Source organism: Electrophorus electricus, chromosome 1, assembly GCF_013358815.1.
Source record: "Electrophorus electricus isolate fEleEle1 chromosome 1, fEleEle1.pri, whole genome shotgun sequence".
Taxonomy (NCBI): domain Eukaryota; kingdom Metazoa; phylum Chordata; class Actinopteri; order Gymnotiformes; family Gymnotidae; genus Electrophorus; species Electrophorus electricus.
In genome coordinates, this window is record NC_049535.1 from 17,908,226 (window position 1) to 17,924,432 (window position 16,207).

Genomic DNA, 16,207 nt, shown 5'->3' on the forward strand with positions numbered 1-16,207 from the left:
TCTTTAAAACACACAGGGAGACAGATATGGGTTCTACAGGGCAACTAAACTCCTCACATTTGTCTTTTCTTTTCTAAAAATGTGCATGGAATTTTAATGTAGGAGCACAAGAGATCTGACCCAGGTAGTCTGCTGTTTTATAGGCCATTCATTAAGCATGAATTAAAACATGGAATAATCGGCTGCTGCTATTTTGACAGGGCACAATGACAACTGGCGTGCTCCCTGCACGGTGCAGTGCGCATGTCACGTAGCTAACTTATCTACATACCTGCTAAATAAAGGTTAAATGTGAGTAGCATTCATAGACTGTATGGACTGTACATCTCTGTTGACCCCAGTTGTGAAGTTTTGAAGCCACCAGAGTGGCTGGCATGGGAGCTTAATATACACTTAATATAGCTGATGTCAAGTTTGCTGCCTGTATGGTCATGTTTTACCGTCAGTATCGGCTGTCAACAAAGCCAGTCACTGTCACCTCATTGCCATTCCCCTTTAAGTATCATCAAATGACCTATGAAAAATCTTCATTGTGAAGAAAAATAATGGAAGATATTAACATGAGGGGAGCTTTATAGAATTGACAGAACACAATTGCCAAAAAATATTAGTATAATTTAAAATGAAAGTTTGTTGTCTGAGCTCTTCACTTGCATGAGAAAGGTTGGTAATGGTAAGCACTAGTGTCAATATTTAAATTATGAATCTCACTTTTTTTGTTGTTGTTTTTGTTTTGCAGACTTATTCTGGTCTCTTCTGTGTGGTGATAAATCCATACAAAAATCTTCCCATATACTCTGAGAACATCATCGAGATGTACAGGGGGAAGAAGAGGCATGAAATGCCACCCCATATCTATGCCATTTCTGAGTCTGCCTACAGATGCATGCTACAAGGTAAGACTACTGAGTATAAACCAACAACGCAGCAAGTCTGTGAATGATGGGCATATTCTGATTGCATAGCTTGGTGTTGCAACTGCAATCTTACAATGGTGTTGCTGTAATTATTGTGCTGTGAAAATAAAAAGTAGGCTAAATGCCAGCTTACTTGTTGCTTCCAGTCTCTGCTGTTGACTGGTTACTGGCACATGGCCGTGTGTTTCCATGAAGAAGGCACTCCATGCCTTAGTTTGTGTTCAGTGGGGTTTGGGAAATTTATTTGTGCGGAACCAGGTCCAGCACTTGCATTGTTTCTGCTGATAGCTGGAGATAACTGCAGTTCAGTTGTAGTCGAGTTCTCCATTCTGCTCATTATCGGAGTAAAAAGAATTGTGAAATGTTGCAGATGATTTTCCCCCTTCTTCGTCATGCATTAAGTAGTCAAGATCCCCTGAACTTACTCGCATTCTCAGTTGTTGTTTTGGCCATCCTTTTGCCTTATTTAGTTATGTTGGCTGTACTTCATGTTTCATTGGATGACGTAGGCACAAGAAATAGGACAGGCAGCATTTCCAATGGTATCTGTTATACTTTGGTTTGTTTTTCCACTCCTAGAGAGAAATTCATTTTGCTTGCCCCATCTGGAATGCAGGACCAGGAGAGAAGAAAGTGGGATGGGCTGTGTGTGTGTTCTCTGGTTTCTCTGTGGTGGGCTCTGGGTTTTTATAGCTCCAGCTGGGGGATTATGCATATCTGAATAAAGAAAGCAAAAATGATCCGCATCAGTGGCTCAGACACCTCAGCCAAGGAGCAGAGGTGGATCAGTGTTTGCTGTCCTGATGGGTTTCAGTATAAGAGGCTTGTAGGGGTGGGCTTTTTTTATTTTATTTTTTTTTTTAAATCAGTGGGCTATCATGCACCAATCTAAAGATGTAGGCTCAGCAGCAGTTTTAGAGATTATTAGAATTCATTATAGATTATTGTAATTAATTTTAGTATTCATTAAAACTAAATAAATAAACAAAGTATTATTTAGCTTCTGAGTTTGCTCAGTCACAGAGCAAGCCGGGGGGGCGGGGGCATTTAATGTTAACATTTAGCTCCACACTGTCCATCAGCATAAAAAAGGTTCATTCATCCTGCAGTAACCTAATTTGAATCAAATCCTATTAAAGTTTGGGATGATTGTTTCCTGGATCATTGCATTGAACCTTTTGAAATAATGAATTGTTAAATTCAAGTCATAATTGAATAATAGTGAGGCCATATATTACATTTGTACTTAAGGATTTTGGCAGGAGCTCTTATCTAGAGCTGCTTACATATATTACCAATATAACACTACTTATTACAGTAATCCTCCAGTTCAAGCCAGCTGAAATAGAATAGTCAAAATTAAATGTCGTGTGTAGTAGGACCGGTGCATTATCAAGAGGATTTCCATTGATCTTGTTAAATTTCTGGAAACGTAGTCAACCAATTTTGTCAGTCTAATGATATGACCCTAGTATGTATAACTATGCTGTGTGAAGTGTAGCCTGTTTTTATTCATAAAGCTTCCATTTCTAGGAGACTGAAAGTATTCAGATACAGTAACAGCTGGGTAAGAACCAAGCTGGCTGCCACAGCCAACTTGATTCTTCCCCAGCTGTTATTGTACCGTTATACCTGCTATAAGTGTGTGTTTGTGGTGGTTGCAGCTGGATTATGTCTCAATACGTTTTAGGACCAAAAATGTTCTTAATTGTCCAAGTCAGTCAGATGAATGCAAAAGATTGCTGTATTATAGGTTTGATTTGGGTCAAATTTAGAGCAGCATGTTTAAAAAGCTCTGTGATTCTTGTATAGCGTACCCAGTATAGATATCAATTCTTTTGAAATAAAATTGACAGTCTTTGTAGTTTTATTTAAATTCCCATTTAGTGGAGTATAGAATAAAAAAAAAAAAAAAAAAAGAGAATTGTTAAAATACAAATAGCACAAGTGCTATTTTTATCACTGCTACCACCATTTAGGCAAAAGGTCATGGAGTCTGGTGAAAGAATCTTGTATTAATTAATAAAAATTAAGACAAATTATGATGACGTACTATTGCATTTTTTTTTCAGAGGGACTTACTGTTACATAAGTACTCTATAAATTGTTCTTGGTATAGTGGTGGCATTTGTCCAGAGCAGGCATTAAGCTCCCATGCCTGGGGGGTGAGATGGTGCTAGCATTTTACTCTGTGGTGTTGCCCACAAACCAAATTTGGCATCTTGATGTGAAATGATAAACCTTAAAACACCTTAGAATTCGGCTCATAGTGATTTGCTGCTGTAAGAATAGCTGATTGATTTGTTTTTCCTTTCCAATGTTTCTTTGTAATGAGTGCCCATGAGTTTGTCACTACCTATGTTGGCTAGTTAGCATGGTTAGCTACAAGGGAATTGGATGCAGCTGACTAACATTACACACATTTTTCTGAAGTTGGTTCACCTAAAGCATTACTTTACTCAGCTCCCAAAGTGAGAGATTTATCTACTTGTTTCGTTGTCACTCAGTCATTTCAATGCATTATACAGACTGTGTTTAAATACCTGTCTGGGAGAGATGTAGTTAATTCTGTGTCCAACTTCATCCCTGTTGCAAGTACCAGTTCTTTTCATTTCATAAAAGCACTTCCTCTGTTTACTCTCGCTTTTGTTGTGAATTTAGTTTTACAGCACAGTGTGGGTTGTTTTTTTGTTTGTTTGCTTTTTGCCCACAGTACAAGTACCTGGTCATTTACTGGATTCTGCCATTCACAGATTGCAGTTGGAGGTATTGGGGCATTCATTGAGTGTCTTATGAAGTGACACAGAAGGGCAATGTAAACACATAACAAGCCTCCGGTCCGGAACACGGTTTTTCCAAACAGGCACCTAATATACATTTGCTGATGCCACTGCTAAAATAAATGTTTTGTTATATTCTACATATTTCACAGTCTGTGACATTAGTAATAAAAGGGGGGGGGGGGGGGGTGAAATTGACTAAAGCACCTTTTTAAAGTTTTGACCCTCAGACATTGCATAGGACTTTCTTTCCAGAACATTCCAGAGTCTATTCTTTCAGCTGTTGTTCTTCCATCAGCTCTTTCAGAGTGGCGACAATAGGAGGTGTAGTGGAGATAAAATGGTGGCTCCTGGAGAGGAGCAGATTCTGTGGTTGGAGCAGGAGCGGCAGAACTCGGGCCACACACTTCCCAGACTGGAGGCAGGGCAGGCGGGCTGTGGAGGGGTGGCTGACCTGCATTGTGGTGCACAATGAAGCCTTTGTGTAGCTCAGGGTTGGGGGGTGGGGGTATGTGGAACTGGGATGGGGGGTCAGTGTGTGCTGGGTCGAACTTGGCTGGGATTCACAGATCCCAATGACTACTTCTTGAAGCGTACACACACACACACAGGAGTGCTACATGCTCCAACACCTTGAGGATTACAGGGTTAAAGTAAGTGGAAGGTCCTCGCTCTCTTCTGTGTGTTACTACGCCTGTTGTCACCAGTCACCAGTCAGCTTGCAAACATGCTGGCAATTAGGATCACACTTGTGATCACACTTTTTGGTTCAAGAGATGCACTGTTTGAATCTTTTAAATCCCATCAAGAGTATGAGCACATCATGAGAATACATGGTTGGATTGCTTCTATGGATGCTCTGAAATACCAAAGAGAGTATTTTCCCACTGATGAGTGTATCTACCAGAAAACCTACATCTGTTTAGCTGGTGAGGAACCACTTGTGAGGTGTATTGTAGTGTGGTTGCCAACTGTAATTAGCTTCCAGGTTGAAACCAGGCTGGCTCATTTCCCTAGTGAAGTGTGCTAACCTGGTTCGTTTTAGGGGGTCACAAGCTGTGAGGATTTTAACCGTTAACCTAATGAGCATACATTTTATTTCTCAAAATGGCACAGCTGGTAATTTTGTTTCCATTTTTTAAATCTCCCCTCACAGTTCAGTCCTGGGGAACATTCCTCCCCGCCGTGGTGAGTGGCAGCGGCCATGGCATGGTAACTGATCCCTCTTTCATTGAGCGAAGTGGTTTGACTGCTGGGTATGAGGTCATTGGTCTCCTTCATAGTTGGTCTTGTGTCTGACCTTGAGTGTTGAAAGTAATCATAGTCTTGAGAAGCCAATTTCCCCTGCCCTGCTGTACCAGAGATCAAAGTGCAGATGGGTTAATAAAATGCTGAAGGCAGCCTCACTATGTTTAAGGCGCATGTCTAATTTCAGCGTGCCTTAGATGCCACTGTAAACCCTGATGGAACATTTTAAGTGAGGTTTAGCTTGTACAGACTCATGTTTTGTAACATTCTCTCCCCCAAAGAACTGAACATCAGACATTCCCCACTAGATTAAGTTTCAAGGTGCTTTCTATAATCCCCCTCATTGGCTGTTGACTGTAGCCACTGGGCTATTAAGGGCTAATTATATCAAAGTGTGGAACGCGTGTTCAGGAAATGCTGATTTACTGAAATGAAAACATCTGAGTTCAGCAGAAAATGGCTTCAACAGCTCATCTTTGGAGACCACCAAAGTGTCTTTGGAGACAAAGTGTGCCACTTTGCTGGGCTTTTTGTTTCCCCTTTTCTCACCCCCTCTCTGTACCCTAGTCATCAGGCTGTTGGAGATGGAGGGGAAATCCTCACTCTAGGGCCTATTGGTGAATTTGAAATTTAAGTTTGTTTTCATTAGTGTGTTTGTGTGTGTGTGTGTTTGTGTGTGTGTGTTTGTGTGTGTGTGTTTGTGTGTGTGTGTGTTTGTGTGTGTGTGTGTTTGTGTGTTTGTGTGTGTTTGTGTGTGTGTGTGTGTGTGTTTGTGTGTGTTTGTGTGTGTGTGTGTGTGTGTTTGTGTGTGTGTGTGTGTGTGTGTGTGTGTGTGTGTTTGTGTGTGTGTGTTTGTGTGTGTGTGTGTGTGTGTGTGTGTGTGAACCCCTGGGTGAAAAAGTGGGCTAAAATGAACAAGAACTTTAAAAATGCTGTCACACTTTACTTGTTGTTGTTGTAGTGAAATGTTGGGATAAAAAGCTGGAAATGGAAATTCACTTATAGTCCTCTTTTGTATGCAAAAAGATCAAATCATGAAACTATTTAAATGTTTGATATAAAATTCAAACTACCATGTCTGGATATTTGAAGATTTTTGATTATTTGTTAAGACTGTGTTAAGACTTTGGCCATTTATTTTGCCCAGGCATGTATGTTCAACTATAGTCTCCTGGGGTTGTCCCACCTGCTATCAATAGGCCCAGTAAATGAACAGTAATATGTTTCAGTCCTGTGTTCTTTGAACTGAAGCCAGGGCTTTGCAGCAAGCACCCATCTATCCTTTATCTACTGGAGCACACAGAGTTCCTCTGAATTGCAGCGTATCGGCTATATTTCAACGGTAGCACAGTAATGGTAGTCAGGGCTGGTTTGAGGCTGTTTTTCAGCCATTGTACACCTGTCCCTCAGAGCATAGAAGGGTGCAGTGAAAATCCAGTAGTGGCAGGGAACTCTAGCTGCTAAACATACATTCTCATGCAGCATCCTTTCATTACCCCCCCTTACACACCAGTATGACCAGATCTGCTTTATCTAGATTCAGTGCAGTCTATTTTTATCTGGATAAACTAGGCTAAGTAGCCAAGTGAGGCATGAACCAAGCAACCGATTTGAGCAAACGGTGGTCACTGCTCCTGTGGTCCACTGGCCTTTGGATTGCATTTCTTTTTAGCCCTTGGGGATGGGTCTTGAGCAAATCATTATTATGGTCTCAGTATCATTGTCAGTATCCTGTGACGCTGCCTTGGGCTTGTACTTTTGAAACGTGTTCTTGATTCTTGTAGCTTTTCAAAATGGCCTGTGAAATTTTCATTTGAAATTTGTGTATGATTTTAACTTTTAGTAAAATTTTCCAAACCATTGGGTGATTCTTGAAATGGTACAAATTAAATAATCAAAACCTAGTTTCTAGATACTTTCCTGTTTAGGTAATTTTTCAAGTAACAACTTAAAATGAATATTTAAATAATAATGCTTCCTTTCATTAATTTATTTAAATGTTTGATATAAAATTCAAACTATTATGTCTGAGTGTTTGCTGTTCAGACTATGAAAAGCTTAATATTATGCAGTTTTGGGTTTGGCCAAAATGTACGTCTCCATAGGAGATTTCAGTTGAGAAATTGCAATGTACTATAGTAAAAAATGTAGCGATATTATTAAAAATTGTAGTTAAGTGCATAAGGTTTCCAGAGAAACAGCTGACGAAAGACCTCTGGCTGAAACGTCCTGTTTCTCTGCACTCTCTCCATTTGCCCTTGATGCATGGTACTCTTTCCACCCATCAATGATGTTGTAATGTCTCTCTCCCTAAATATCCCTCTAATTCGATGTCCTATTTCCTCCTGGGATACTTTGTATGTGCCAAAATGATATTTAGGGTCCAGGCACGTAGTGCTCGAGCCCCTATTGTAATTTTCCATTTAGCCATTGTCTCAAATATCCAGTGATTGGATCATATCCCTCTTCCATCAGCTAAATTCAGCCATTGCCACAGGGCACCAGCGTGGCGAGGGGAATCAGGGGCATTAGTGACGAGCAGCTGTGACCCAGTGAGTGATGTGCCTGTCAGGTCGGTGGTGTGGAGCAGGTGGGCAGGGAGCAGTGCATCTCTCTGCAGCCCACACCGTTTCTCTCACCATAGGGAGCACAAACGGCTGCCTTTCTGAGGTCACACATCCCACAATGCCTCGGTGAGTGTGCATGACGAAGCACATTCAGGGACCGGGCTTTCTTCAGCGTTCAGGAATGCGAGTCCCTTTCGTTATTCCGGCTCGGTGATGAGCCTTGTAGTCTTGTCTCTATGTGAATGAGTCACTCGCTCATTTTGGGAGCCTGGGTCTATACTGGTGGGGTCCATCTTCTGGTGTGGGATCAGCTCCCTCTTCTGTTAACAGTGGCCCAAAGGCAGATCTTGGCTCACCACAGTTACTACTGGTATATTTTTTACATTGGAAAGACTTTGAATATTTTGAATGTATACTGTAACTCTACTTAACATGTTTGTAAATGTTATGCCAGACATGTGGTCCTGCCCAGGATCTCAAGTTCATGGTCTGAACGTACATTTTGGCAAAAGGAGAAGGCTGAGCGAGTGAATACAGAATGGGCATATTTGGTGTGCAGCTGCTCAGACCTTACTAGGTTTGTGGGAATTAGTGATCTCTGAGGCAGATTCCTTAGCATTCTTTGGTAGCAGCTGGATGGTTCAAACAGTGACATGCTACATTCCTGCAGGATTCATCAGGGACAGCTGGGTGATGTGTTGGTAATGCCCCCATCCTGTCACTGAACTTGCTGCAGTTTTCACATCTCATCTTTTTTTTTTGCGACATAAAAGCACTTTTAGGCGTTGAAGTTGTTGGGATGATTGGGTGGCTAGCACCCAATTCCATTATGATTTTGAGCAGTTAATCCACTGTTAATCACTAGACTGGTAAATGTTTGATATTTTCATAATCAGTATTTGGATCTACAAATGTGTTTTTCATTCTTGCCATATGGCTCATGCCATTGGCTTGGCATGGGTTTTAGCTTAATACTGAGTTAGTCAAACTGGACTTTTGTAGGTTTTAAATTCCAAACACACATGAAGCAAGGTCATCTGATCATTTTTGATGTAGCATTTAGGTTGCTACTAGTTACAAGAACAATTTGCCATTGAGCAGTCTTTGCCATGTCTGTCTAAACACTGGGTCTCCATGTGTTCAAACTTCATTCGAATACACACCTCATCTTGTAAAGCCTGAATAAGCACTTTTGTAAGTCTCTCTGGATAATATCGTCTGCCAAATGCCGGAGGCTGTGGTTCAGTATGCAGTACAGATGAATCCACAATTGTCCATGTAATGGCCCTGTTGGGTCTGTACAGCTGTGTGCCAAATGGAGAATGGAATGTATCTGTAACAGGCATCGGTAACTGAGCCTGCATGCTTCCCCGGTACATATGCTGCAGGCATACATGTGTCACAAGCTGACAGTTTAGTGTGTGTTTTGAGTTGACCGCCAGCGTCAGCTTGAAGTGGACAGACCTTTTGTCTGCAGCTCTGATATACTGCACCCAGTCTTGCCTCCACCAGAGTCGTCCTCCCTTCCAGCAGCATGTCCGTACCCTACGGCCCTAAGATCCTTACCCCATCCTTAACACGTACTCAGGCCCATCTCAGTCTCACTGTCTTTGTCACTCTAGGCTTTATTTTGTTTTGGTTTCTCTGCATCTCTCGCTTTCTCTCCATTTTCTGTCTCTCTGGTCTGGTCTGGTTGATGTAGTGTGGAATCTGTGGAATGCTGTGGCTGGTTAATCTTGTGGAGGGGTGTGGACTGGCTGAGGCAGGGTGAGGGCTGTGTGGAGGAAGACATTACCCCAGTTGTAATTACTGACCAGAGGCCAGTCTGCCTTCACATCATACGTTGTATATTTTAGCTATTATAGCTGAACTACATAACTAGTAACCAGGTTCCCATCTGCAGTTACTGATGGGTAATTTTCTGCTTTGAGCCCACACGCTTTTTCTTCCTTGATTCTGTTAATATATTGATGTCACATGGGATGATGTTTGAGATGGGTTATGTTTTTTCCTCTTCAAACAATCATAAAAGTCTGGTTTGTATACTCAGAATCCCACTTCCTCAATGATCTTTCAGTCTTAGGCAAGAGAGTAATCTGTAGAACATAATCATACATAGAAACATTAGTGAAGTTTTCTAACCATTTTTTTTTTTGTCTGTGTGGGACCAAGCATGGAGCTTTTAGTAACAGCTTTAAAATTCTGTTTCCATGCAAAAACATGCTTTGTTTTTCGATAGTCACAGCTCACTTTTTTTTTTTTTTTTTTGCTTTACTGTTTTCAACTTTATAGCAGTGTTTTAGCTTTTTGCTGTTAGTTTTATGGTTGCATCCCTGTTTTACATAAATTCTCTGGCATCTTCTACCCTCTCAGGAATCCCAGTAAACAGCACGTCACTTCTCAGAAAGCTGTTTTAAAGGCTTAGTCCGAGGAGACAGTGAAAGGAAGTCAAGAGTCCACTTCAGACTCTGATATTTTGTTCCCTTCCTGCAGTTAGACAGATAGCAGAGGCCATTCTTCACAATCCTAGGCTTTCTTGAGTGGATGGCTTGGGGGGGGGGGGGGGTTGTGCGTTTTGTGTGATGTAGTGCTCTGCTAGGATTGTGGCTGTATCTGGAATTTGCCCTTTCTTCAGTTAGCCTGGTGGTTCCTTTACAACTCAACATTGTTAGGAATGTTCTCTCTTGAGCTTCTGGAACACGAGACCTCTCATAGCTAGGGGATGGATGTGTTGGATTTTATCTGATGCTTCAAATTGCGGCAGGGGATGTGTTGCTGTAGTCTTGATTAAACTCAAACTCAAAGTTTTTGTGAGCATTTCATCTGTTTGAAATGACCAAGTCTTAGGCTGACTGATCTAGGATCAGTCTCAGCAGGCTGTGTGTAATTCTCATAATGTGTTCAGCTGTGTCCCTCGCTGACCTTAGCCCTGCCCTACCTGACTGATGGCCACAGCAGCAGGAACACACTTAGCATCGTTTCATCTGCAGGCTTCCCCCTTGCCCAACAGGGATTAAAGGGGCCAGTGACCCGCTTCTCCCGAAAGGAACCAATGGGGAAGACATTGTGTCAGTCGCTGAGGTTCTGTGGCTTCACGTAGGCTAACAGTGCTTATTCAGATATAGCCATGGCTGCATGGATGAGCAGAGATGTGTCCACAGCAGCGCTGGCTGGAGGGAAATGTCACTGAGCCTTTACTGGATGTGGATATGACCTGCTAGGTCAGGGCTGCTCAGCTTTATGGAAAGTAATGAAAGCGAGTGTCATGCAGTGGAATCCTGGACAAGGCTTCTTCTTTTAAAAAAAAAATTAATTAATTAAAAACACTCCACGTTAGTACGAATAGAAAGTCTGTTGTAGCAAGGATTGGCCCAAGGGTTGGAACACTGTCTGGGCTGCTGGCCAGTCTTTACTATCTCCTCTGCATGGTTGGGGCCTGAGCAGGCAGGCTGAGCACAGAAACCCATTTACTGTAGACTCACGGGTTTTGTCTGTAATTTCAGATATCCAGGAACAGTGACTCCTCCTCCTTTGATGTGGTGGTGGGGTGGGGGGGGGGGGGGGGGTCCGTGCGTGCCTATGTCTGCATGCATGTGTGGATAGTAACAAGTAACCTGTTCATTCTATTACATTTACACCCTAATATCTTACTTCTTTCTGGGTGGTTGGTTGTTTTTGGTACTTTTTGATACTTTTTGTATTGACGTGTTTCCTGAAATATTTGTGCTTGTACTTTTTACAATTGTAAAAATAGCTATAATGCAATAAACAGCTACGTGACACTTTTATTGCTAGTGCATTATCTCTAGGGCTGCATGATACTAGAAAAAACTGCCATTGCAATATTTTCTTCTGCAATAAATATTGCACTCTGAAAAATACAGGAATTTTTCCAAGATGACTTCAGAAGTGGGTTCAGAATACATTGTTAATATATTTTTGTACATATATAGAATATATATTTCTCTATGCACCAGTTTTCTTTTTCCTCAGTTTGGACAGAGCACTCTCAACCATTTCACTGCAGGTTATACTGTGTATGACTATGTATGTGACAAATAAACCGAACTTGAACTTGAGAATTGGTAGCTTTGGTTCGATTTAAAATTAGGCATGGCGTGATTTGATCTGTTACTGCGATTTGTTAGCATAAGTGCTTCCTTTCAAACTTTGGTGAGCACCAAATAAGAGGACCGAGACCGCCTGAGCAGGTGCGTAATTTTCTTGTTTGGTCCAGAAAAAGGGAACCGAACTACATGCTTGGTTCTTCAAGAATGATTGCATGTCATTCAGCAGCTTCAAACTCTGAGTATCCAAGAACTCGTAAATTGGAGAAAATCATCAGACAGACTTCACTTATAGATTGGTCATGGAACCGTGTGAGTTTTTCATTTAACAAGCAGCAAAAAAGCAGCATGACATCCTGCTGTGACTTGCGTGTGCACATTGCAATTATGATGCTGAAATGATATATTTGCAACCCCAATTGCCTCTCTAACATCAGACCTAAGATGCAAGAATGTCTAAGTATCGTCATATATAGTCTTACCGTATTGCCCTTCCATAATTCTCAGTGATATTGTATCATAATCCTGAAGTGTGAGTGGTTAATGTTGTTGTGTTTTATTTAAGCCACTAGGCTACAGGGAGTATCAAATGCTTTTTGAGTAAATCAGCTCATAAGTGAGAGAGACATGGGGGGTTTATGCTGTTACTGAGCTATTTCCCCTTCATACTGTTTGATTTGCATTGTCCGTCATTGAGATCTCAGTACAAACTCAATAGCTGGATTTGCACTGGCTGCACTGGACTGCACAGCTAATTGCTGCACTTATCAACTTGAATGTCCTTCCTAAGACAGCAGACTGAAGCCCAAGTCTGAATCAGCTTTTTCCTTCAGGCCGTCAGATGTAATGAATTTGTTACAAGAACGACTGAACCTGGTACTGTGTGATGGTTGAAGGGTTTGTGGGGGTTGGCTTCAGAGTTTATTAAATAAGAATTTGGCAAACAGGTTGCTGTAAATTTAGTACATGTTGACTTGGCACAGCTTTTCGAAGACTGCTCTTATCCCAGGACCCTCAGCACTGGCACAACTTGTCCTAAAAAGACCTTTTATGTGGTATTGCCAGTAATTTGCTTTAATGCTCAATTAGCCTCATAATAAATGCTGGATTTACAGTGATCCGTAATGCTGCTATCAACGAATATTCTAAATTTGATTATATAATTAATATTGTTTTTTTAAAACATTTTTAAAAAACTGACATGCTATTGTGAAAATTAATATTCATTTGTGGGAGGGAAAAGCAGCACTACCGTGGCGGTCTGCATCACAAATTCTTGTGTGGGTTTCTTGCGTGGGCCTCGGCTTGCTGCACCGCATGGCGGACAGGATTCACACTACGTCACTTTCACTGACTGCAAATTAAATGTATGCTAAGCAGAAATGACTGAATAATTCAACAATATAGTTGAATTATTGTATTGCCTGCTCAAAGCAGAGAGCTAAATTGGCTGATTCTTCTCCATTAGTCTGAGATCTGATTCATTTAGCATCAAACTGAACCATACTGCACGGTTTGCTTAATTCTGTTAATTTCGTTTTTGTGGATGATGTTTCCAGAGCTCCTAAAGATGGATATTGAAGTTTAACATGAGATCACGCTGTAAAATTTAATTGCACAACTAGTTCTGCATACTTAATTTGGCTGTGTTTTTGAATATTATTTCAATCCTGGGAGCTTGTTACTCTATGCAGATAGAGCTTATTGTGTATTGTAGTTTGTGTATGTGCAGTGACCATTGCACACTGTACTCAGACCTCTTCCATAACTAATGCCAAGATTCTATCGATTGCTTGATGCATTCAGTCACAAACTGCAAAGTTATTCAAGCTGTTGCAGTGCAAAGTCTCTTGCAGAATAATGAACTGGTGCTTGGGGAGTGCCAGCTTGATGATGCATGGACAGATAAGATGCTCGGTTTAATTCAGAGCTTTCTGCTGATACTAGGAATGACTTTGTCTGACAAAACGTTCCTGTTGTCTGAGGTGTACAGTGACACAGTGATTTATGGAACAAAGTTCTCACTGGTAACCTGTTGGTTAATGTCAGTCTGAGCTGCATCTCTGTCCAGCAGCTGTTTTGCACAGAGGAAAAACATGTTAAAGTCTGCTTTGACCTGTTTATGGAGTAATATTTCTTAATCCATGACCAACTAAAGTGAAGTAGATGTGGAATGTAATCTTGCTTTAGCAATCTGATGCATGGGTCTGGTCTTGTAGTTGAAGATGTGTTGATGCCTTCAGTTCAAATAGCCTTAGATGCCAGTAATAGTAAGTTGAAACCCTAGTTGCTGACAGTGTCTGTCTCTGTGTGTCTCTCTCTCTCTCTCTCTCTCTCTCTCTCTCTCTCTCTCTCTCTCAGATCGTGAGGACCAATCCATCCTGTGCACGTGAGTATCCCAACATTCATCCAAGTTTGTCTGTTGTCTTCACTGTGCTTAGGGTCTTTGTTTGGACCTATGAGATGAAGCAGTCAGACCAACAGTAGTCTTGCACCTTAAGACCCTGTGTATGTGTGTCATCCAGAGTTCGGCAATAAGTCAGTCAGTCAGTCTTCCTGCTATTAGCTGCTATGGTACACAGATGGAGTAGCATATTAGGAATTTTGTTTAGCACCTCTGTTCTTGGGTGCGCTCATGGTCTGTGCCTAACGGCATAAACAGACTATATACAAGAATAACTGAAGGAGCTGGTTTGTTTCGAGAGAATGGCTGTAGTTTACTCACTTTACCCAGTGAAGCTCAGTCACCTCTGAACTTTTGACCCTAGAAGGTCCCAGAGCAATGGCTGCCCTTAGATCGGTATCTAAGAATAAGTCCCAGATGCGCATTCCGCTGGAGAGAAAGAGAAGAAGGAATCTCGCACTTAACAACTTTAAACAGGGAGCTTCTTGATATACTGCTGAGAGCCTCTGTAGCCCACTCCCCTCAGCCCTGCTCCTCATCTGTCCTGTCTGCACGCCAGCGTCTCGGAGCCCCCTTTATTACGGAAACAGAAACCCTGCAGACACGCAATTAAAAGGAAATGAGAAAAAGGGTTTTTTTTTTGGTTTTTTTTGTCTCACTCATGTCCCTATCCTGGGTAAGGTTTTCAGGGGGGGAGAATACCAAAATTGGGATGAGAAATGAAAGGTAGTCATTAGAGTTTCACTGAAATCCAAAATGTGCTGATTTAATTGTTGAATGCAGCTGTTAAAAAGAAAAACCCAAGTTTGATTTGTGAAAGCCTGTTGCAGGAAGAGTGTAGTAGTATGCAGGCTGATCTCCTTCAGTGACTGCTTCACTTTCCTTAATAGCAGATTTACAGCCAATTGACAAAGAACAGAGACCCAAACTTCCAGCTGTCCTGCCCTCTGACAACCGGTGTGTCGACCAAAATAAAAATAATTGTATATTTGAAGTGTATATTAGCCATTCCAGTGTACAGGAGAAATACATTTGCATGCTGCTGTATGCATTCCAATGGGCCTATGTAGGAGCTAAATCTTGTGAAGTGTGTGGGATGTAGGCTGCTAGCTTGTGGTCCGGGCTCAAAGTGAGTACTCTCTCTCCTCTCTGAAGATCTGTGGTGCTTTCAGCTACTGCAGACAAAGTTGAGGTAATAAATGACAGAGACCAGATCTGGTCCACATTAGGTTTAAGCCTCTGGATTTGTTTATATTTGCTTTGTTTGAAGCCCAGATGATCAGTGTTTGTTTGATACTCACTTATGCCTAGTTTATATTTGCATACATGCACAAAATTAAAAAGTGATTTCTGATTTTATTGTACCCTGCTTGCATTTGTGTGTCTCTTTGTCTGTCTCTCTGTATGTATGTAATGATTTTGGGACTGGGCTTGTTTAATTTTCTGACACAGAGGTGAATCTGGAGCTGGAAAAACAGAAAATACTAAAAAAGTAATCCAGTACCTAGCCCACGTCGCTTCCTCTCACAAAGGCAGGAAGGACCACAACATTCCAGTGAGTTGCCATTCCTTCCACTGCACACAGCTCCCAACACATTGTATAACAGTTTAGTTATCCACATTGTATTTGTGTAACAGTGTTACTACTTCAGTGTTACATACTTCAGTTTGACTCCCCAGACATACCTATAAATGGAATTAGTTATGGGATTGCGATTCTTTGATATGCTATGCAACCCTACCTTCAGTGTCCTCTCATCACTGTAGACAGGGTGTGGGTTCCAGACTACCACTGAAAGTCTCCATTAAAACGTGTTTTAGCCCAGAACAACAGTAGTCTGTCCAGAAATTAATAAGCCATGCTAATCATGACTGCTCATGGCTGTTCAGCATTAGCCAATTTTAACATTTTTGGGCTTCATCTGGAAAACTCACTTGCTCAGGCTTGGGCAGAGTATGTGTATATATGGGTGATGGTTTATATATTGGAACCACACGTCTGTAGAGGCTTCAACCATAAATTAGTAATCCAAGTTACAGCTGTCCCACAGGAATGCTGATATAACTGTACTTGCCTGTTTATTTCCATAGATCTTCCAGTTAAGGTATGATAGGGTTAGATAATGAGACATGATAATTCTGCCGACTGTATAATTTGATTGGGCAACAGAGTCACCTCAGGCTACATATCTGACTTGGCCACAATAGAATGAACCCTGTCTAA

General features: G+C 41.4%; 1 protein-coding gene across 3 annotated transcripts in view; it reads left to right on the plus strand.

The window, feature by feature from the left end:
* The window catches only part of myh10 (myosin, heavy chain 10, non-muscle), a 52,808-nt gene that overhangs the window by 4,367 nt on the left and 32,234 nt on the right, over positions 1-16,207 (plus strand). For all 3 annotated transcript variants that reach the window (XM_035525570.1, XM_035525572.1, XM_035525575.1), the window contains exons 3-5: positions 740-896; positions 13,941-13,968; positions 15,436-15,538. In XM_035525570.1, coding sequence (XP_035381463.1) covers positions 740-896; positions 13,941-13,968; positions 15,436-15,538 — 288 coding nt within the window. The remainder of the gene's footprint in view (positions 1-739; positions 897-13,940; positions 13,969-15,435; positions 15,539-16,207) is intronic.